The sequence below is a fragment of the Diceros bicornis genome, chromosome 16 (assembly GCF_020826845.1).
Source record: "Diceros bicornis minor isolate mBicDic1 chromosome 16, mDicBic1.mat.cur, whole genome shotgun sequence".
NCBI lineage: Eukaryota > Metazoa > Chordata > Mammalia > Perissodactyla > Rhinocerotidae > Diceros > Diceros bicornis.
Window position 1 is genome coordinate 67,860,093 of NC_080755.1, and position 22,381 is coordinate 67,882,473.

The 22,381-nt window shown below is 50.1% G+C and overlaps 1 protein-coding gene across 5 annotated transcripts in view; it reads left to right on the top strand.

Annotated features, from left to right (window-relative positions):
* Positions 1-22,381, top strand: part of CTDP1 (CTD phosphatase subunit 1) — an 81,266-nt gene that overhangs the window by 22,846 nt on the left and 36,039 nt on the right. For 3 of the 5 annotated variants that reach the window (XM_058557355.1, XM_058557357.1, XM_058557356.1), the window contains exons 8-11: positions 832-1,842; positions 4,020-4,161; positions 5,126-5,329; positions 19,097-19,259. In XM_058557355.1, coding sequence (XP_058413338.1) covers positions 832-1,842; positions 4,020-4,161; positions 5,126-5,329; positions 19,097-19,259 — 1,520 coding nt within the window. The remainder of the gene's footprint in view (positions 1-831; positions 1,843-4,019; positions 4,162-5,125; positions 5,330-19,096; positions 19,260-22,381) is intronic. The other 2 variants (XM_058557358.1, XM_058557359.1) reach the window with 1 other exon arrangement.

Below are 22,381 nucleotides of genomic sequence, written 5' to 3' on the forward strand. Positions count from 1 at the left end.
TGCTGTAAATTCAAGATTCATTTTATTTATTTATATTTCAGTAGTTACAGGGGTTGTTGGGTTTATTTATGTTGTACTGAAAAGCATGATATTGTTTGGTTTCAGTTTGGATTTTTCTTTTTAAGTAGTACTAACCTAAACATTTTTCCAGTTGAGTAAAGATTAAAGAATACTGCTTAATTTAATAATCTGAGTACTACCTTTCATCCCAGTTTTCCTTAAAAGTCAAGCACGACGCTGGGAATTTGGCCGTAGGGTTCTTTGGAGGGAGCAGACGGGTGTAGTGGCTCCGGCATGTGGGTGGCAGACACCGTGGCCTGGAGCCTCGAACCACATGGTCTAACCTTTCAGGGAGCGCAAAGCCAAAGTTTGTCTGAAGAAAATTTAAAGTTTTGGTTTAGTGTTTCTGATGATCTTTAGTTTTTAAATAAAATATTTTGAGGTGTATACTTATTGTGCAGTCACTGATGTAGAACTTAGTGGTCTGGGCCGGGGAAGTGGGACCTGTCACCTCTGCAGAGGACGAGGCTCAATGGCCTGGCTGGAGCAGGGCAGGGCGGGCTGCTGCCCACAGGCCCGGTCTGACCCCAGCCTGTGAACTGAGAGTGCTGTGTACATTTTTAAATCGTTGTAGAAACCAAAGGTGAGTGACCATAAGTGGTCCGCAAACCTAAAGTACTTGCTCTCTGGCCCTTGCCAGCCAGAGTCTGCCCACCCCAGGTTTAGAGTGTGGTTAAAGCTGGTCATGGGGGCATGCTGCGTTCGCTGTCACCAGTAGTTTCATGTGTAACAGAAAATGACAGTGGCCTCTTCTTTTGTACACATGTGTAGTGAGTCATTCTTCTAAAGGTGCCGATGCCACAGAGCAAGCTCCATCTGTCAAGGACCCCGAAGAAGGAAGGCAGGTTCCTGGGGTCGAGCAGAGTAACGGGCTTGGGAAGCCCTCAAGGGAGCTCAATGGGGGCACTCCTCCACAGGGGGACTGGCCCTTGCCTTGTCAGGAGGAGGAGAGGGACACACGGCCTGCCACCCGTGCCCCCTTGGCCGATGGTAGGGGCCCCCCAGCGTGTGCTCCTCAGCATGGTCGGACATTGCCAGAAAAGCGGCCTGCTCAGGGCACGGCGGGTGCTGACCTGGACTTTGACTTATCCAGTGACAGCGAGAGCAGCAGCGAGTCAGACGGTCAGTCTTCCTCTCCTGCCTCTGATGGCGAAAGTGGGGAGAAGAGGGGCCGGAAAAAGCCTAAGGCCGTGCGAGATGCTGGGAAAGTCGTGCCGCAGGGTGGCCTCCCGGGCTCAGGAGGGGAGAAGCCTGCAGGAGCAAATCACTGCGGGGAGTCTGTGCCCGCTGTCCATGCGGACGTGCAGGAGGAGAGCGAGCGGGACGGCCTCTGCGGGCTTGGGGGCGGCTGTGCTGACAGGAAGGAGGCTGAGACGGAGTCCCAGAACAGCGAGCAGTCGGGCATCACGGTGGGCGAGTCACTGGACCAGAGCATGGAGGAGGAGGAGGAGGAGGAGGAGGACGCCGACGACGACGACCACCTGGTCTACCTGGAGGAGATCCTCGCCCGCGTGCACTCCGACTACTACGCCAAGTACGACCGCTTCCTCAGCGGGGAGATCCAGGAGGCCCCCGACATCCGGAAGATCGTCCCGGAGCTCAAGAGCAAGGTGTTGGCAGACGTCGCCATAATATTTAGTGGGCTGCACCCAACAAACTTCCCAATAGAGAAGACCCGGGAGCATTACCACGCCACGGCCCTTGGAGCAAAGATCCTCACTCAGCTGGTGCTGGACCCCGACGACCCCAACAGAGCCACCCACCTGATCGCGGCACGGGCGGGTAAGTCTCTGGCACCTTCCTGCCACCCTCCCTGCTCCCTCAGTCCTGCCTGCGGGTATAAAGATGACCTGCGGGCCTCCTGGTACAGAGCAGCGTGGCTGCTGATTTCATGTAGAGTTTTCAGAAGCATTTTCCAGAATCATTGCCTTTTAAGAGTTTATTGATAATTACGTTGTGGTAAGATTCTGATTTGACTGCTTTTGTGTGTGCCATATGGGCATTGTGTGTGCGAGTGTGTCCTCCTCGTATGTGTGCATTGCATGATGTCAATACGGCATCTTGAGTTACTCCGACAGCCACCGCTGTGTGCCATGTATGAAGTCAGGATCTTCTACCATGAGTAAGAGCCTGCGTGGGTGGGGAATGCACTGTCGTGAGTTTATAATGGAGTGACTATGGGCCAGTTACATAGTTGTCAGGACACTTAGTGGGGGAAAGATCGAGTTAGAAAATGGAATGCAAAGATTTCAGCTGGAACCACGTACAACAGAATTGAAGTTGGAAAAGTGAGGATGGGCCTGTTTTCTCATTACAGAAAAGTTCATCTCGGACACTCAGACTCGAGTGATTGCAGCCAAGTGAAGCAGCCCCTTGGTGACGGGCAAATCGTGAAGGAAGGCTTATGCCTGGTTGCTTGAAAAAAACAACCTAATGACTTTTTAAAAATGCTCTAATATTTCCCAACAAAGACTGCTCCAGCCCCTGCTCGTCCTTCCATGGCTTCCCCTCCTGAGCCAGGGCTCCCACATACCTGCCCCCACAGGGTGCAGGGCAGTGTCATCAGGGTGGGCTCCGAGACGGCTTGTGACATGCATGCGCTCAGAAAAGCATTTGCATGAAGGGATAACGGAAGGTTCTGTCTGTGTGAAATAGTGCAAGATCCTCACTGGGGTCAGGGGCAGGCTGGTCAACCCTAAAGCAGCCCTCGTGTATAGCAAGCTAGCTCTCCTGAGTAGTGGGGGACTCGGGAAAGAAGGCTCTGGGGTCAGTGAGCGTCCATCTGCTCCAGGACCGCTGCCCGGGTGCCTGCCCCGTAGTCTTCCCCTCAGATCCTGAAGCACTGCTCATTCGCCCCTAGACACGTGTTTGATGACAGTGACAACAGCTGGCCTGGCCTCTCTGCTCTCGTGGTCATGACGCAGCATGATCCTTTCTAAGCTCATGGTGGGCAGGACGGTGTCCTTGTCTGACACTGAAGGAGACTTTCCAGACACAGCCGCCTGCGTGTCAGGCACTGTGCCCAAGCCTCTGTTCCCATCCCACTTGGGCTGCTTGCATACCCGACGTGCCCGTGGGTCTGCCCTGCCTGGATTCCATCCCTGGCACTTGTCACTGGCCGGGAGACAGTGGGCTCTGCAGGTCCGGTAACAATGTGATCCTGGCAGAGGGGAGCTGGGGTGGGGACTTTGAACATCTAGCAGAGGAGCTCACACTCAGTGCAGCAAGAAAACGGCATTGTGGCGACTTTCTGAGCAGGTGGCAGTGGTAGCAGGAGCTTTCGAGAATGCCGACCACGTAGTCTTGGGGAGGACGGAGAAAAGAGGGCTCTCAGGCAGTTGGCGACAAGGGCGAGGAGGAGGCAAGGGTATGGCTCAGGTTTTTGTTGCTTTGCGCCAGGACGTGTGTGGATGCGCTGGGAAAATGTCCTGCAGAAACAGACGGGCACCACAGCTCACCTGTCAGAGTGTACCTGTGGCCAGAGTGCTTAGCTTTGGGGCCCAGGTTTTCTCTGTCGTCGCATCCCTCCCCTCCCTGCTTGCTGGCTAGTGCGTCTGGTGGGCGTCACCCTGCATCCAGTGAGAACGTAGCATCCCCCCATGCTTTGTGGGACATCCCAGGAGATGGGAGCTCGGGGCTTCAGGGGAGGAGTCTGGAGGCAGCCAAAGGCAGGCCGGTGGCAGCTGATGAGCAGTAAAGCCGGAGTTGAGGCTCTGGAGTAGACTCCGAGATACAGAAATTGTGCCGGTGGGGGTCAGTGCCCGTCCTGAGTGATTACACACTGCGCCCCTACGCACCTACCTCCCTGTCCTGCCCTGAGGCCACCCCTCCTGAGCCCCAGGTAGCCTCCTCCGCCCCGTCTGTCTCCCGGTCCATCTCTCGCCCTCCCTTACTGACAGGGCCCCGCGTGTAGGGTCCCCCCAAGAGCAGCGGAACTGAAAGCGGTTGTTTGATCGCAGGCACGGAGAAGGTGCGCCAGGCCCAGGAGTGCGGGCAGCTGCACGTGGTCAACCCCGACTGGCTGTGGAGCTGCCTGGAGCGGTGGGACAAGGTGGAGGAGCAGCTCTTCCCACTCCGGGACGACTGCAGCAGAGCGCAGAGGTGAGTGCCACGCCTGTGGTGGTGCCGCGGGGAGTCCGTGCTCTCGGGCCTGAGCAGGCCTGTCTCTCCCCGGGGAGCTGACCTGGACCACCAGCCTCCTTCCTGCTCATAGCTCTGCGCAGGTTCTCTTGTGTGATCACCGTGCCCGCCCCAGGCCAACATTGTCCCCATGTGCAGGCAAGAAGAGGGAGGCTCGGAGGGTCCAGGTCCATGCCAGTCCCCACAGGCTCGCTGCCTCCCTCTCCAGAAACCCCTCCCATGTCCCCCTTGCCACTCTCCCACTGGTTGTCTCCCACAAGCACGGGTTGTCTTTGAAAGTGCCTGTGTGATATCACCTCCTAGGGAAGAAATACCATTGCTTTTTCTTCTGGCAGTGCAGCTGGCTTTTAGCAGTGAATCAGTTTGCACGTTTCTCTCGGCTGGGAGGTGGTTACGTAAACTGCATGAAGGTTTTACAGAGGCTGACAGCGCACAAGGGAAACGATGCCGGGAGAGGGGTGGGTGGAGAGCAGGGCCCGGTGGCACGTCCTCTGGTGAATACTCGGAGGTGGGGTGTGGGGAAAGAGGTCCCATCTGCTGTGCATTTGTGGGGAGGGAGAGGCCCGTGTGTTGGGGAGAGTGGTGAGCAGTGAGAGTGCCTGTGTTTGTTGAGAAAGGCTTGCAAAATGCTTCCTTTTCTTTGTCAAAGTATGAATATTGTCTTCAGAGGTAACGTCCTGGACTAGACATCCGAGAAACAACAGATGCAGACTCTACGCTGAGGTTCTGGGCAGCCGCACTTGCGGTTCTCCACAGCACCTTGGGTCGCTTTCGCGCATGGGGTTGGGCCCTAGAATTTAAGAAAAATCACGTCTTTGCACAGGCTCTTGTCTCAGACTTGGAAAGAGCTCAGTTCATGGGCCTGGGTGGTGGTGGCTGGGCTTTAGTTCCCACGCTTTCTCACGGCCTCGTTCTCTTCCTGCAGGGAGGAAGGCCCGGCAGCCTTTCCCGACAGGCAGGGTGCACTTCCAACCGCCTTGTTCCATCCGACGCCTGTCCACCCCAGAGCCCAGGCCGGCCCTGAAGTTCGGATCTACGACGCCAAAACGGGCAAGCTCATTCGGAAGGGCGCTGTGGGCCCCGGGCCCCCCAGCTCCCTGCCAGTCCACGTGGAGCACTCCTCCTTCAGGTACATCCACCATGCTAGCAGGGCCTCCCTCTGAGGTTTAGGTTGCCGTCCTAGCCCCACCAGCTGAGGGAGCAAGGTGCTGCTAGGTGTGCTTGTGAAGTTAGGGGTTGCTTCTGCCCTGAGTTGGAGTTGCGCTGCCTGGCTGAGGGCTCTGACTTCCAGCTCATGGAGACTCCTCACCCACTTACACACCGGCCCTTTCTGCTTGTTCTCCTGTCTTGGGTCCCTAAACTGGGACAGACAGATCCGTGGTTCAGCCTGTAAAAGTCCTGCACCTGTGCCTGGCAGTGCACACGCTCACGTGCTAGCTCAGTGCCGTCCTCCACAAGCTGTTTCATTTGCAGACCAGACACGTGCGGTAAAGTCGGCCCGTCTCCTCCCAGTGGAGCCAGGGCCTGGGAGGGGCTGGATCTGACCCCTTTCTGCCTGGGTCCTCCAGGTCCATCCCTTCTGCAGGCCAGTCAGCAGTTGTGTGGGAGGAGGGACGAGCTTGGGGCCTATGCCCAGAGCCGGCTGCAGCTCTGGCAGACCCAGCCTTTCCAGCTGCCTTGTCCCACTTCCACACTGAGGTGGGCCTGAGGCGAGGCTGGCGGTGGCAGTTTGTAAGTAGGAATGTAAAGGAGAGAGACCTAATTTTAGGTTTAGGACTGATGCTGCCCTCATCGAGGCGCTGCCTGAGCGAGCCAGTCTCTGCACATCCTCTGTACGCGCACCTTCCCTTCCTTTGTCTGGACTGGGCATCACCTTCCGCCTGAAGCTGAGGACCATGCAGACCACTTTGTAAATAATATTAGGGCATTCTTTGAGAGTTAAATGAGGGATCTGAAGTTTTATTTCATATTGTTTTTTGAAAAATGGCCATGGCTTTGAAATTTCTGTGATAAGCTTATGGTCCTGCATCCATGTCCCCTTCTCCTTTCTGGAAAGCACTGAGGCCTTCCCCAAGGAGCCGCCCTTCGCCGTTAGCAGCCCATCCGAGGCAGTGGCCTCCCTTCTGCCCCGGCTCCCAGTGGGCCTGCGCTACATGCCATGGCTCCACCGGCGAGCTCTTCAGGGATGGGCAGTGACCGACCAGAATCCCTGCCCTCTAATCTTCCTCTGACCACGGCCACAATTCAGAGCCCGACACGAGCCAGGGTTGGCTCAGAAGGACGTGGATGAGCCCCAGGGTCGGCCTCAGGATGGAGCTACCCCCATGGGCCAGGTGGGGTCTCCATTGACCCTGGACTGGATTCCACATGCAAGCCAATAGGTGCCCCGGGTTCAGCCGGTTTGAATTGGGCTTTTGATTGGTTGGTGGTGGTTTTGTTATTTGTAACTGAAAGCATCATCACCAGTTAGACTTCCATTTTCTTCCAATAATGTAATCCTTAATTATTTAAGTCATTAGATTATGATCTCCATGTGCTGCTGGTTATGTTCCTGTGGAGTCACTTCCCAAAAGTGGTATTACTGTATCTTGAACTTGACTAAATGGTGTCAGTTACTTTGTCACAAATTTGTTGGGATTCACGGTCCCGCCAGTAGGGCGCAACCCCCTCCTCCCTGTCAGTGCTGGGGGCACAGCACATGGTGTGCCCGTCCGTCCATTTCCAGGGTGGTGGGTCAAGAAGCACGATCTCACTCTGACCGTCGTCGCTGGCTGCCTGAGGGTGACCTCTCACACCCTCGTATCACGTGTGCTGACAAGCCATTCGGATTTCACGTCAGCGGATTTCCCTTTACAGCCTGAATGCCCCCTTCTCCTTACGGGGTTTTGTCATCTTTTTCTTTGTCCCCTGTGGGAGATGTTTATTTAAGTTAGAGAGATGTTCTGAGGAAGAGGTTGCCCAGCAGGCGTAGGAGAGGACGGCGTGCGTTGCAGTGTTTCAGCAGTTCCTGCCCAGCCATACTAGACTCCGCGCCATTGAGGACAAGGGACCCCGGGTGTTGTTCGCTATGGTCAACGCTTCTAGTGCTTCGTGTTCTCTGTGGGAGCTTTCTTGCGTGGTTTCTCACAGTGGGTTCATTGTGCATTCCACTCTCTTTAAGATTCTTTGGTGAGGCCGGCCCTGTGGCTTGGTGGTTAAGTGCGCGAACTGCGATGCTGGCGGCCCGGGTTCGGATCCCGGGTGCGCATCGAGGCACCGCTTCTCCATCCATCCTGAGGCCGAGTCCCACATACAGCAACTAGAAGGGTGTGCAGCTATGACATACAACTATCTACTGGGGCTTTGGGGGGAAAAAATAAAATAAATAAAATTTAAAAAAAAAAAAAAAAAAGATTCTTTGGTGAGGTGATGTTGCTTCAGGTAGGTGTCGTTTAGGACACAAGGACAGGTGGACATTTGGGCATTTCCTGTCGCCGGAGAGCAGCCTGACTGAGAGTTCACCTTCCTAGTTGTGGAGGACGTGCAGTCGGAACAGAAATCCCTGCTTGTGTTTGAGAATAATTCATTCGCAGTGTGCTGCAAAAAACTCGAGTTTTAGATTGTAGCTCTATATTTTACTGTCCCAAAAAGTTTTAGAGGTAGGTTGTTTCTTTAAATCTAATCCTATCGTTCCCTTTTTCAGACTCTTAATGTGCATAGACTTTCAGTTCAGGGTGGGCTCTGTATTTGTTGACATGTAGTGTATATGTCGTGTCTGTTCATTTTTGTTGCTTAAAATAGTGAGATCATCCTCATTTCCGAGGTTCCTCCATTTAAAAGTAAATCCTGAGGGTGTGCAGAGTGCACCTCGAGAGGAGCCAGTCCCAGGCAGGATGCGAGGGGCCACCTGCAGGCCTTCAGGGAGGGGGCGGTAGCCATCCTGACCTTTCAGGTTCTGAGATGTGAGGTGTTGTGCCAGACCAGATGGCAGTGCCAGGGCCTGCCTTCCCGCACACAGCACCATGGGTGCAGATCTTACTGGCTTTGACTCCTGTTTATGGAGACAGCAGGTAGAGGAAACCAGTCCCTGTGGGGTCCGCTCATGAGTTGAATAGGGCTGGGTCTCGAGGACAGGGTCGGGTTGCAAGATTTTAAACAGAGAGTTAGACCGCGGCACCGGCTCAAAGCGAGGCTGACACCACGGCCCCAGAGCCGCTGTGTGTGCATGTGCTTCCTGTGGACCACAGAGCTGTCAGGGAGGCAGGAGGGGTCTCTGAGTAGTGGCAGGGACAACTGCCTTCTCTGGGGCCAGGACAGCATTAGGAGAGGCTCACCTCAACTCAGCACCTGGGCTGTGTTCCAGGTGGAGGGAGGGTATGAGTGGAGGCTCACCGGAGAGGAGCCCTCGGCCTCTGTCATCAGGGCGGTGTGGGTTAACGCAGTCTGCCGTTTCCCACGTGTTCAACAGCAGAATATTCAGAAGTGGTGATTCCCGTGCTGACCGTTCATTCATGGCACCAAGTGCCCTTCTGCTCTGCTCAAGGAGGGCGGATGGTACAGTGCACGGGGCTGAGAGCCCGAAATCCTCCTGACCCGGGGTCTCACTCTGGGACTCTGCCCCTCAAGTGAGTGCTCTGCCCTGACGTGACCTGTCCATGCGTGGAGGACTTGCACTTCCACGTGAGGGCACCGCTGCTATTGGACTAATCCTCCTGCTGCACATAGCCATCAGGGCTGTGGTCAAAATGCAGAAGACAGCTATGCGAGGGTGTTAGCGAGCATGCGACACCGCGGGACTTGAGCTGCAGCCTGGAGGAGGCGGGCAGAGCACCACACTTCCCACCTTTCCCTTAGGGTGTCTTCCCAGCATGTCTTGTGTGTTGGCCTGGGAGAGGGAGCCAAGTGGAAGGCCATGTCTCTCTGAGCTCCCGAGACAGGCTGGGGTCTGAAGCTGTGAGCGCAGCTGGGAAGTGGGGAGAACCCCAGGAGAAGGAGCCCAGGGCCACAGGCGCCCTCGAGTTCTCAGGCTGCACGGGATCCCCAGAGGCTGAGAGCCTTTAAAGTAATTGTGATCATTGGTGGATAAAGTAGAAGGACGGACAGGTGAAGTAGGTGGGAAGGTGGAGAATTTCAATGGAGAATTGCAATCTATAAAAAATAACCATGTGAACATTTTAGAAGTGAAAAATATAAAATCTGGAGTTAACTGAAAGATAGTCAATAGAAAATGTGCAAACTGGAAGCACACAGAGTGGACACAGATGCGAGGGCTGGTGTGGAGGGCCACAAGGCGCCTGCATGCGTGGTCCCTAGAAGAGGAGGGTGGGCGGCCAGCCAGGGTGAAGCCTGGCTCTAGAAACCCAAAACCCAAAACAAATCTGTACATTCTGTAACTCAGTGAACCACAGCTGGATGGTGGAGAAAATCAGAATGAGCTCATCATAGTCCAGCTCTTTAAAGCCAAAGATGAGCAGGGCCGGCCCAGTGGTGTAGCAGTTAAGTTCGCGCGCTCCGCTTCGGCGGCCTGGGGTTTGCAGGTTCGGATCCCAGGTGCAGACCTGTACACTGCTTATCAGAGCATGCTGTGTCGGTGTCCCATATAAAGTAGAGGAAGATGGGCACAGACATTAGCCCAGGGCCAGTCTTCCTGAGGAAAAAGAGGATTGGCAACAAATGTTAGCTCAGGGCTAATCTTCCTCACCAAAAAAAAAAAAAAAAAAAAAACAACAACCAGAGAGGAGAAAATCTATTCTGTATGTGTGTGCCCGTATGTGATAGGATGTTACATGCTATTAATTACCAATGTTAACACTGACGTTAATGATGTATTAATATACTATTAAATCACAATACAATTATGCTATATTATATAATATATATATTTATCTAATAGATCAATTTTTACCTATTAAATCTTTATTTCTACATAGCAAAAAAGTTTAAAGCAAGTTATTTTTTTAATTGCCACAAGTGAATATAACATTACATAAGAAAGTAAGGAAAAGTAGGTGTTCAGTACTCCTGGGGCTGTGGAGAGGAGAGTAATAACGTGAAGCAGTAGTGAATGCTGTGAGGCCATATGGAATGCTGAGTTGTCTGGGTGCTGTGCATACACTGGAGGAATTGGGAGGAGAGGGGGTCGTTGGTGGGATCCAGTTCTCCTTGGGTGCGGACGTGAGCCGAGCCTGAAAGGTTGAGAAGAGCGAGACAGGGAAGAGCGTCCCATCAGGCCTGCAGGCGGCGCTTCCGCTTGAGAGCAGAATCTGTCCGTGCGCCCCCAGCCTCACGGGGTGCAAGCGGACTCGCTGGGACAGCCGCTTCCTGAGGACGGTGGCCTGCATGCCCGAGCACAGAGGAAGCTACCAGCAGCCGCAGGACGATGCAGAATGGACAGGAGGATGCAGAAGGCACGGTGCAGGGCAGGGAGACGGGGACAAGGTACCGAGTGAGGCAGAAGCTGGGTGTGTGGCTTGATGTCATGGTGGTGTTTATGCAGTGGGCCCGCACTTTTCTCCAGTATTGTGGGCTGCTGGTGCTGGGAGACGCCTTTGAGACTTGAAAGAGTTAGTTGATTTATAAGCAGAAGAAAATTTGGCTCCGTTAGTGGTGTCCTGGGAGGAGCCTCTGTGACGTTAACACACCAGGTAATAAATTTGCGAAATGCCTGGTGTGCGTGTGGGGATGCTGCTAAGCACCCTCTGAATTTTAACTCCAGGAGGCTTCCAACAAGGGGAAATACCACATGTTCTGTTTATTCATAGCACACGAGATGCTGGAATAAAATACTACAGTTAACAGAAAGATGGGAGTTGGTGACTTTGTATTTTGAGCCCCTTCCAAGTGTCTGGCTCTGTGCTTTGCACTGGGATATGGGATATGGGATCCTGCGCTTTGCAGGCTTATGGTTCAGGGAGAGAAGAATGTTTAAACCGTCAGAGGGAGATGGGGGCGATTGAGGATGGGCGTCGCTGGGAGAGGCTTCCCCAGCAGCGCAGACGAGGTGGGGGACACCAGAAAGGAGCCTTGGCCACAACCAGTGCAGGAAACAGTTGTTCCTGCAGGAAATGTATTCTGATTCTCCTGATTTCTTCTGTTTCATGTCCTGTACTTCCATAAGAACAGTGGTGTGACCCTCTCTGTTGATTTCACCACTGTCTGGAGCAGACAGCTAGAGCCCGGTGGCCGTGATGGCCGAGCCCCTGAGGGTGGCAGGTGGTGGTGAGAGGTGCTCCTGGCTCCTCTTCGGCGTCCCCTGGACCCAGTGGGGATGTCGTGACACCATGAGGTTGGTGGTCCTGAGTAAGAGAGGAGAATCAAGCCTCAGCTGGGTAGCTGGGCTGTGGGACCGAAGAGGGGAAGGGCCTGAGGTGAATCTGGGGTTTCCGATTCTGATAACAAGAATGGTGACACAGCCACAAAGGTGAGAGTGTTTCCAGTTTTTAGGAAGTTGTCCTATTATGGACTTAACCTTTCAGTGTTAACATATTTCTTCTTTTGACTCAATCAGTTCCAGCCTTATAGCAGAATTGACAGACCCCTAGACCACCTTGAGATGGTCACTGCCTAGATTAACTTAAATGACTATTAATGTGTCATGTCGAGTAAAACAATCTTATGATCCATAACATTTAAAAATGGGGGAATACAAAAAGGACTTATGCCAGCAGTGAGTAGAATTCCCCTCTCGGAGCCTTGCATTTCGCTGGCATCTCAGTGGTTATGGGGTTCAGATTTCTGTCCTAGGTTGTGTTCTATAGCATATTATGACTTGAATTAGTGGAAGTGTGAGGACAGGAAAGATCTGTGCATTACAGTTATAATACAGAAATGTAGTTCTTAAATTGCAGTTTTACACTGATGCTTACATAATTTAAAACAGTCACAAAATCAGTACTGTACTGACGTTTACATGAGCAATTCCTCTGTATTAGAGTCTGCTTTTCATATTGTGAAATAAAATCACAAACCTTTGGCGTGTTTCTCTTAAATGTGAAGAACAAAGGCATGTTGTCTTAAACTGTTTGTTTTAAAATGTTTAAAAATTAGGTACAGAAATGGTTTTGGGATTATTCAGCCTTGCTCAAAATAAGTAGCAGTAGGCTAGGAATTTCTAAGATAAGTGAGAAGAAGTAAGTGTTGTCTGCAAACAGACTTGCAGATGGTAAGTTAAACTTGAATAAAGTTGCACACCACTTTTTTACTTGTATAACACTAATAATCAGGCAACAGATAACCACATATTTTTTCTGAAATGTGTATAATTTATGTGAACAGCAGTGATTCTATTTCAGATGACACCATAAAGAAACAAATGTTTCAGCTCTGCCTGTCTTCTGAAGAAAACACACATGTGGCTGTAGTTTTTTCTAATGAGTTGACTTTTGATGAAATTTTTCTTTTTTGCACTTGAAAGTGTGATTTCCACCAAAATATTAATTTTCTTGTTATTGCCAGCCCATTTAGGTGTATGAAAGGATATTAATATACTTCATTGAATCATGAGTCACATAAACTGCGTAATAGAAAGCAGCATTGCGATACCCAAACCCTCGTGTTATCTCAGTGTTGTTTATCATGTGACAGGCTTCTTCTAAATAACCTTTGTCACGTTAATTATGCTCTGTTTCTCTCCTCGCTTGTATATACAGGAAACTGTACGTTCTCCTAAAATGAATATTGGTACAGCTTGTTGATAGTTCTGTTTTTAAAATCGATGAGATAACCAGTTTTATAGAAAAAAGGGATCCCTCTCTTAGCACCCCACAGTCTGAGCAGCAGTAGAACTCTGAGAAGATAGGGACATGTAGACCGGGGGCATGTTCTCCTGGGCTTTCTGCATCTATGTGGATGTGGAAACATCCCTGGTAGAATCCTGGTGAAAGCCAGGGCCAAGGTAGACTTGACCTTTTCTGAAGGGTGAGGTGATCCCATGTGGTTCATCTTAACAGCTTTCAGTAAACGTTTGCTTTTCATTTAAATCTAGAGCCTTCCACCATTTATTTGATTTCATGTTTTACCCGGACACATCCATGTCCTTAGTCCATCTGTCCACACGGGCCTACCCAACATCTGCAGGACATCTCCATCTGTACGATCAGCAGCCTCAAAGGCAAGGTGTCCAAATTGCCATGTCCTTGGAACTGTGGGCTGCGAGCCCCGCCAGCCACTGCCTCAGGGCGCTTGTCAGCCCTTTGCTCCTGCTGGTCCTACAGCCAGAAGTGGCCCCACACCTGTGTGTCAAGGGCTGCAGGAGTGGGAGCCCCATTCTCCTCGGCCCTGTTCTGTGCCTTGAACCCCACACAGACCCTATCATGACAGGGTACCTGGAGCTGTAAGGTGGTTACTTCATTCCCATGTGCTCCTCTGACTGAAGGTTCTGAAAATTGTAAATTTCTGTGACTCTTTCTTTGGTGTTTTTGGGTCTGGGCTAGGGTGCTGGCTCATCTGGGGGATTTGGAATCAGAGGTCCTTGGTGAGTGTGTAATGGAACTCTTGCTTGCTGGTGTCAGCATGCGTAAGAACGTTCCCTCTTCCACAAGAATTCTGTGTACAGAACGCTTAGGGCGACATTGGAAGTAAGCAGGCTTCATCTGGTTGGCGGGTGCAGTCTATCTCAGCAACATCAGTTCAGAGCTCACCCTGTGTTAAGGCCAGGGTAAGAGCTGCCTACCTGATGGGCGAAGCTCCCAGGGGTGGTCACTGCGCCTAAACCTTGACTTGTCGCAGGCGACAACGCCAGGGAGGCGTCTGAGGTGAAGATGAGAGGTCCTGGTTTGAGGGCATTCTGCATGGGACACCAGGACCATGGCGGAGCCCTGGGGCTCGCAGCATTGTCAGGATGTTTCCCTGCATGGACAGCATGTGAAATGCTGAGTTCCTTTTTATTTATCCATCATTACTCTATGCTACTATGAACATTTGATTTTTTTTTAATTAACGGTTTTATTTTGAGACAATTGTAGATTCACAGGCAGTTGTGAGAGATAACACAGAGACATCCCGTGTGCCCTTTACCCACTTCCCCCAATGGTAGCATCTTGCAAAACTGCAGCCCAGTCTCACAGCCAGGATGCTGACTCTGATACGGTCCAGACACGGGGCATCCTTCACCCCCAGGGCCTCCTGCTGCTATTTTATAGCCACAGCCATCTGCATCTCGGCCAGCTCCACCCCCAGACCTCATCCTTAACCACGAATCTGTTCTCCATCCCTATACTGCCATCGTTCCAAGAACGGTTTATAAATGGAATCATGCGGTGTGTCACGCTCACTCAGCACAGTCCCTGGAGGTTCATCCATGTCCTACTGATAGTCGTCTTTCCTTTTCACTGCTGAGTAGTAGTTCCTGGTAAGGCTGTACCCCAAACTGTTCACCCCTTGAAGGACATCTGGGTTGTGTCCAGCTTTGGGCTCTTACGAGTGGCTGCTTATAATCATTTGTGTAAGTCTCCGTGTCTGCAGGATGAGTGCCCCGGGGTGTGGTTGCTGAGTTGTGTCGCGAGTGTGTGTTCAGTGTCCTGAGAAGCTGCCCAGCTTCTTTGTACAGTGAGGGTACCATTTGACGCTCCCCCCGCAGTGTAGAACTGTTTCTGCACCCTTGTCAGCATTTGGTGTTCGCCGTTTTTTATCTTCGCCGCTCTGATGGGTGCGTGGCCGTGTGCTTTCAGCCTGTGTGAGCCATGTTGGACGTTTCTCGTGGGCTGCTCTGCCCACAGGGGTCCCTTCAGTGAGACGTCTTCTGCCCGTTTTTGCATGGAATTGTTTGTTTTTACTGGTGAGTTTGAGAATTCTTTATATATTTTAGATACTAGTCCTGTGTCAATTATGTGGCTTACAAATATTTTCTCCCACTCCACAGCTTATCTTCTTATCCTCTTAGCAGATCTCTGGCAGAGCAGAAGTTTTTCATTTTAGTGAGGTTCTGTTTATCCATTTTCTTTTCATGAGTTATGCGTTTGCCATCAAGTTTAACTCTCTGCCTAGTCCTAGATCCTAAAGATTTTCTCTTATGTTTTATTCTGAAGTTTTATGGTTTTATGTTTTATATTTAGTCCGTGATCCATTTTGAGTCAGTTCTGTACGAGGTGTGCAACTTTAGGTCGGGGTCTTTCTTTTGCTCCAGCACCATTTGTTGAAAAGGCTGTCTCTCCTCCATTGTCTTGTTTTTGCACTTTTGTCAAAACTCAGTTGAGTATATTTATGGGTCTGTTTCTGGGTTCTCTGTCCGTTCCATTGATCTCTGGGCATTTCTGCCTTTAAATCCTAATCTTACGAGGAAAACATTCAGTCTTGCACCTTTAAGTACGATGTCAGCTGTAGGTTTCCTGTAGATGGTCTTGATCAGGTTGAGGAAGTTCCCGTCTGCCTATTTTTCTGTGAGTTTTCATCGTGAGTGGGTGTTGAATTTACACGTGCCTTATCTGTGTTGGTAGGCTCGTGGGCTGTCCTTTCGAGGTGTATTTCCCTTGTAGGTAGAGGAACGTCTCTCACTGCTTTCCAGACTTTGTCCTTGTCTTGAAGTTTGATTATGATGTCTCTTACTGTGGATTTGGGGGGTTTATCCTGTTTTGGATTCACTCAGCGTCTTGAATCTGAAGGTCTGCTGCCAAATTTGGGGCGTTTCCAGGTATTATTCTTCAAGTACTCTTTCAGCTCTGCCATGTTTCTCCTCTTCTGCTGGGATGCCAGTGACACGGATGTTGACTCTTGTTACCGTCTCACGTGTCCCCAAAGCTGTGTTTGTTGTTTCCTTTTCAGCCTCTGTCCTCTCTGTCGTTCAGACGGAGTGATTTTTCCCAGTTCATGGCGTTGTTGCCTCCGTTGTGATGTTGAGTCCATCCACTGAGTGTTTTGTTTTGGTTTTTATGTTTTTCTTTATATATTCTTGTACATTCTTCTTTGTATCTTCTGTTTCTTTGCTGAGGCTTCCTATTTGTTCATTTACTTCAAGTGTGCTGTAATTGCTTGTTGAAGCCGTTTATCGTGATGCTTTAAAATCTGTCAGATAATTCTGTCATCTCAGAGTCGGCATTTACTGATGGTCTTTTTCATTCGGTTTGAGATCTTCCTGGTCTTAGTATGACGAGTGCTTTTCACTTGAAACCCGGACAGTTGCACATCTCCTTATGAGAGGGTGGACCTAATGTAAACCTTCTGTTTAGCTGGCTTTCTCTGGCTCTGCTCCAGCAGCAGAGGTGGAGGCACCACCTCATTATTCCTGGGTGGGGTGGGGGGGAGTCCAAGTCCCACTCGGCCTCTGCTGACACCCAAGATGGGGGTCATTGTTACTGCTGGGCTGCCGTTGGAGTTCCAGCTCCCCCCCGTGGTCACTGCTGACATGGGGCCAGGCGGGTGTCCACGTTACCACTGGGTGATGGTGAAATCTCCCAGTCACTGCAGGGTGGGGGTGGACGTCCAGGCTGCCCCCGCCACGGTCTCCACTGACACTGCGTTGGTGATTGGGGGGCTCATTACTGGCTGGCTTGGAGGAAGGTCCTAGATCCCCACTCGGCATCTCTTGAGACCACTGGCAGGGTTTGGGCCTTGCCAGTGGGTGGGGGTCCTGGTTTCTGTAGTGTCGGCCGGAAGTGGAACAGTTATTGTCTGAAGGTTTTCTGTCCTCTCCTGGAGAGAGCAGGCTGCTCTTGGGGCTTTGTGTCTACCTGTTGTGTTTCTGGGTTGCCAGCCCCTGGGATGTCTGAGCAGAAGGGAACCAGAGAATCACTGCTGTGCTGCCCCTGGCCCAGGGGTCCAGCCAGGCTGCCTTCTCTCCACCTTTCTCATCTGCCATGTTTATCTGTGAAGGGTCTCTGGTTGTGTTTGTGGGAGGATGGGGAGAAGCACATCGACTCCTTTCCAGAAGTGAAAGGCCAACTTCTGATTTCAGAAACGACAATGAATCTTTTGTTTTTTTATTTCCTCTCACATGTACGTTCCTGTTTTTCAGGAGACGTGAGAGCAGCATGGTGTAGAGGGATAGAGCTGGCCCTCCAGGTGTCAGAAGCCATGAGCTTTTCCTCCTGTGGTTTTGTCTACCAGTGTTTACCATATTAGAAATTAAAACTGACACATCTTTTAAATACTCATTTATTTATTCATTCATTTTAGAATAACAATAAAACATTACATGTTAACACAATAACACTTTTTTAATGAAAAATAACTATTTCCAAAGCAAAAAGATGTATAATGGAAAAGTGTGGCTTACTTTGCATTTTGGGGAATCTCTTTGGCTTAGTGGAGGACAGTGGTGCCCCTGCCTCTGCGTCAGCCTGTTATGATCTGTTGTCTGGCCTCCCCTACTGTGTCGCTGGAAAAGGGAGCATCTCATAGATGCCCTGAGGGGGTCTCGCAAACCCTCGATTTGGTGACTCACATGTCGTACAAGTTGAAGAGAATGTGCCTTTGCTTGTGCACGTGAAATCGGCACCCCTGTGGACGCTGGTACGGGGGCCGCCCCCGGGCCTGCAGATCAGGTTCAGCCCCAGGCTGGAGATCAGCAGGCTCCTGGTCAGCTTCCAGAGAGGGGTGTACTTGTGTTCTCACATTTCGTGTTTTGGCTAAAACTATGAAACCACTTTTCTGAAGAGAGACGGTCATACATTTGTTTTTAGTAAAAAGATAGTTTTGCCATTTTTCCATATTTATAATAGGAGCTTTCAGTGTTTGGAGCTGACGGTAAGTGGGTGTGAACTGAAGTGTACCCCAGTGTCCACTTCGGAAGATGGGATGTGAAGCACTGGAGCTGTGTTAATACTTCGTGGTGGGTGGGTCAGCGACGAGGCTAGGAACATAGTCTGACTTTTGAATAAGCAGAGATCAGCATTTTTTTAGGTAGTCTTTGTATTCCTGGGTGAAAAAAATCTTACCTTCATTAGATGACATGGGGTTAGCCTAATACAATTGCTTCTTTCTAATTCTGTAGTTTGGACTTTAATACCCCCATTTTCTTCACAGCGTTTCAGTACGTTGTCTTTAGTGTCTTGGCGAGTGAGCATGTGGTTGGTGATGGCAGTGAGGTGCTAGAGGCTTCCTCGTCTGGTTCCCAACCCCACAGAGCAACTGACTCTAGAAACTGCCACTCCAAGGAGAGCGTGACTGCAGCTTTCACGGAGAATCCCGTTAAATTATGCAGCACGCTCATGAGACCTGACATGAGGAGATAAAGTGTGTCTGTGGAGGGAAGCTTTAAGAGACTTGGAGATGGAACTATAATTGTGATGTCATAGAAGAGTCACTGTGACGTGAGCGTGGTGTTGGCCCTAGGACAGAGGCATCCTTGAAATGAAAGGTCGCTCTTTCTTGCAGTGACATTTACTAGTTCCTCTGCAGACATCGTCTTGAATTCTCTGTCCCTGTCCTTCGTGGGCATATGACTGACTTCAGCCCAGTGCATCCATTTCTTAAATTCACAATCACATTTTTTTTCTGTTTTTTTGTAGCCTGGATAGTATAGAAATGGTTTGTTTGGTTTTTGCTTTTTTTTTTTTAAATCTTATAGCTTGCTTGACCTTATTTTGAGGATAAATAACATTTCCCGCTAGTTTCTAGGAAACTGTTCATCATCATCTCTCTTCACATTTTGCCCTTTGTTCTAAAATGAGCAGAGCCAAATGGATGCTCTCTGTGAACAGTGGTGGTTTTGTTGACAAAAGAAGGTAGGTGTTAGCTTTCAGCAGGAGGAAACGTAAGCATGATTGGTCACGCAGCCTGGCTCAACTAGCAGAGATTTGATTTAGTAAACAAACTCTGAAAAAGCATAAGGAGCTTGACAAGACATGATGTTTTTTCATAAGTAAAATATTCTCTGTTTGTATTTATTTGTTTACCTATTCCAAGAGTCAGGAATCTGATTCAGTGCTGAAAAGGTGAATTCAAACTGACTTTCCTCATGTGGGACCTATAAAATTCATTTCAGAGTTGTTCAGCCACATCAACAGCAGATGTTTGGTGAAGAGTTGCCAGATAATCAAGATGGAGAGCAGCCTGGTCCTTCTAGAAGAAAGCGACAGCCCAGCATGTCAGAGACAATGCCGCTGTACACACTGTGTAAGGAGGATTTAGAGAGTATGGACAAAGAGGTGAGACACCCGACATGCCAGGACCCCGTGCCCGCAGGCAGCGGCCGTCATCCTGGTGGCCAGCACCGCTAGAACCTTACGCACCCGCATGTCCCAGGTAGAGCTGAAGTTCTGTGCTCACACTCTTGTGTGTGGTTCTGGACTAGCACTTTTGTTTTCACTAAAATTGATTTACAACCATAGTAAGTGATGTCTCGGCAACATTTGGCAATAAGTACACTTTAAAAGGCAGGTTTTTGATTCTATTGGTGGGGCTGACTGAGTGGTTTTGTACCTCCCTCTCCATTCCCTCCCCAACCCCAAGGGCACATGGCAACATCTGGAGTTGTCATTAATAAGGGGTGCTCCTGACATCGAATGGGTGGGCTAGGGATGCTGCTGAGCAGTCCACAGTGTCCAGGACAGCCCCCCACAATGTCAGTGGTGCCAAGGGGGAGACACCCTAGATCACTGCCCTCTCAGGTGAACATAGATTTTTAAAACACACACAAATTATGACTGTCAATTTATTGTGGTATCTTGTTACGCCATTAGATAGTTTTAGGCAATACAGGTGGAATTTGTTTTTTTTCAAATGCTCAATTGTGGGACTAATGATAATAGGACCCCAAATCTGTTTTGAATTGGAGATTAAATACAGTGGGGATTTTCATTAGGACCAAAACCCAGCTAAACTACAAATAACCTTGTAAAGTCGGTATTGTCATCTGTCTCCTGGTTCGTCTTTAAAGATGACAGAAGCTTACCCGTCAGCCTGTCCTTAGTCCCACTTGCCCTCTGTCCTGTGGGGCCCTCTCCCTAGGCCCTGTACGCCCCTCATCTCCCATCACCAGCCAGGCCCCTTGAGAGAAGGGGCAAGCCTGTTGGGTCTGTGTGTGTGGGCGGTTTGTACCTCCTTCTTGGGCTGGCCGTTCTCTGCAAGGACCGTTGTAGAAAAGTGCATCACTCACCCTGAGTCATCGCAGCTCCTCCTGGAGCCCCAGCCAGGCCCCTGCTCAGGACGGAAGCTGTCCTTCTCCCCTCACATCTTCATCCCAGAGGCAGATAACCAGCCAAAGCTCCTCACCCATTTGGTGCTGTGCTGCTGTGTGGGTAGAAATTGTTCTTGGTTTTCATGGGGAATGCTGGAGAAAGCGCTTAAGTAAGAAAACAGCATTTCAGCTTATTTTCAACAGCAGCAGAAAAATGTAAATGGTTATATTCAGTGTAGAATCTTACCAGCAACTCATATTTTCATCTTCAGGCGACAGTTTGTCTTGTGAGGATTAAACCCTGTTTTCAGATGTGCCAAATTCCTCTGTTTGCCATTTTGTCTTTTTGAACACTCAGCTGGTCCACATGCTGTTTTTTGTTTCATAAAAATGTTTTCTCTAAATTTTCTCAATGCTACTTCTTTATCTCCAAGTCCAGACTACTTGATGTAGGATATTTCTTCCTCCTCATAAGGGAAGCTGTCTGCTTAGGGGGCGCTGGGAGGAGACAACAGCAGTACCCTCACTTCTCTCCTCCTGGCCACCCCTCCAGTCCTCCCGGTGGGTCAGGGGTTGTTGTGTTTACTGCTGCAACCCGTGCAGAGATACAGTCCAGTTTGTCAGGCAGAAAGTCAACTTAAAAGCAAATTCACCCATTTTATTCTCAAAATGAGTTTATTCAGGAATAGCCAAAAGAATTGCAATTCGGGATGTGCATGCTACAGCAAACCATAGGCAAATCCAGACAACAAAGGAGGGGGGCTGCTTTTATAGAGAAAAGGAGGAGTGAGGAGGGACTGCTGTAAAGAAAGGCCACTGGGGGAGAGTGACAGTTCAGGGCAGCAATGGTTTCTCATTGGCTGAGCTGTGGCATCTCTGATTGGCTGGGCTGTTGCTGGGTGGGGCGAGGAATCTTTCTTCAGTGGTAAAGTGAGTTGTACTTCCTGCTAGAGATGCAAGTGATGATAGAGCATGAGAGCTCCCCCTACCGGCCTTCTCAACTCCAGTTTAGTTAAAGATTTCTCTTATTAATTTCCATATTTTCCTCTTTTGGTCAAGATTTTTCTCTGAAAGCATCGCTGATCAACAGTCACATTCTCTGCATGTAATGGTCTTGTACCTCAGAGCCAGAAGGGACCTTTCCTCGTTGTTGTGTACCATGTTGGAGGGAAGGTGCACAGTGGTTAGAAACCGTTTACGCCACATTTGAGTAACAAGGAAGGTTAGGAGGGAGAATTCGCAGGCGTTTCTTATTCGAAGTCTATATTTCTCCAAGGTTGTAGACATTGGAGATCATCTGGAAGTGCTGAGTCAGCATCACCTTATTGGGCACGTCATTTTTACAGAGGTTGAAGGCAATAGGTACAGAAGCTCACACAAGTATACGGAGTAAGATTAAGAGCAGTACTTATAAGCCCAGTGTGCAGGATGGTTCTAGACCAGGAGCCCAGACCTGAAGGTAACCAGCCGAATAAATTGCCTGGATTATTAGGTGTAATTTGTTGTAGCCAGTGTGCTTGCCCTCTAATCTTACGTAATTGGGTTTCCACTTCCCCAGAGGCATCTGTCCACGTGCGGCAGGAGGTGTTCACCATTGCACAGACACCTTCCTACTCAGCAAGTAGGTAATCAAGGGCTATATGATTATCCAAAACTACCTTGGCCAATGAGTTAAGCTGCCATTGCTGAGCTGTGGAGTTGGCCAGCTCTTCTCGTGTCGGGGACAGGTTCCTGACCGTTTGTTCATTGGCACTCACTGCAATCCACGAGATGAAGGCTCTTCCCGCAGAGGCAAACCCAGAGTCATGTCCGCGTCCTGGAAGTTCTCATTGAGGGCAACCATGGAGATTCAGTGCGAGAGACCAATGAGAAGTCTCTGGTTATGCAGAGAACAGAACAGTGAAGACAGCAAGGGCACACTGTCTTTGTATTCTCCAGCTGTCAAGGAAATGAGTTGCCCAAGGATAGAGGCCATTACTAAAACCTCCACAGATGAAGACATAACCAGGGGGTGTGCCTAAGACCCCTGCGTAAGTGATATCATCTGTAGACTTGTTTATCAGCATAGAGGCGTTAGCATTATATCGCCAAGGCTGAGATACTACGTTGTTACACACCGAGAGGTTGCATATATACGTGGGTATATCAAGA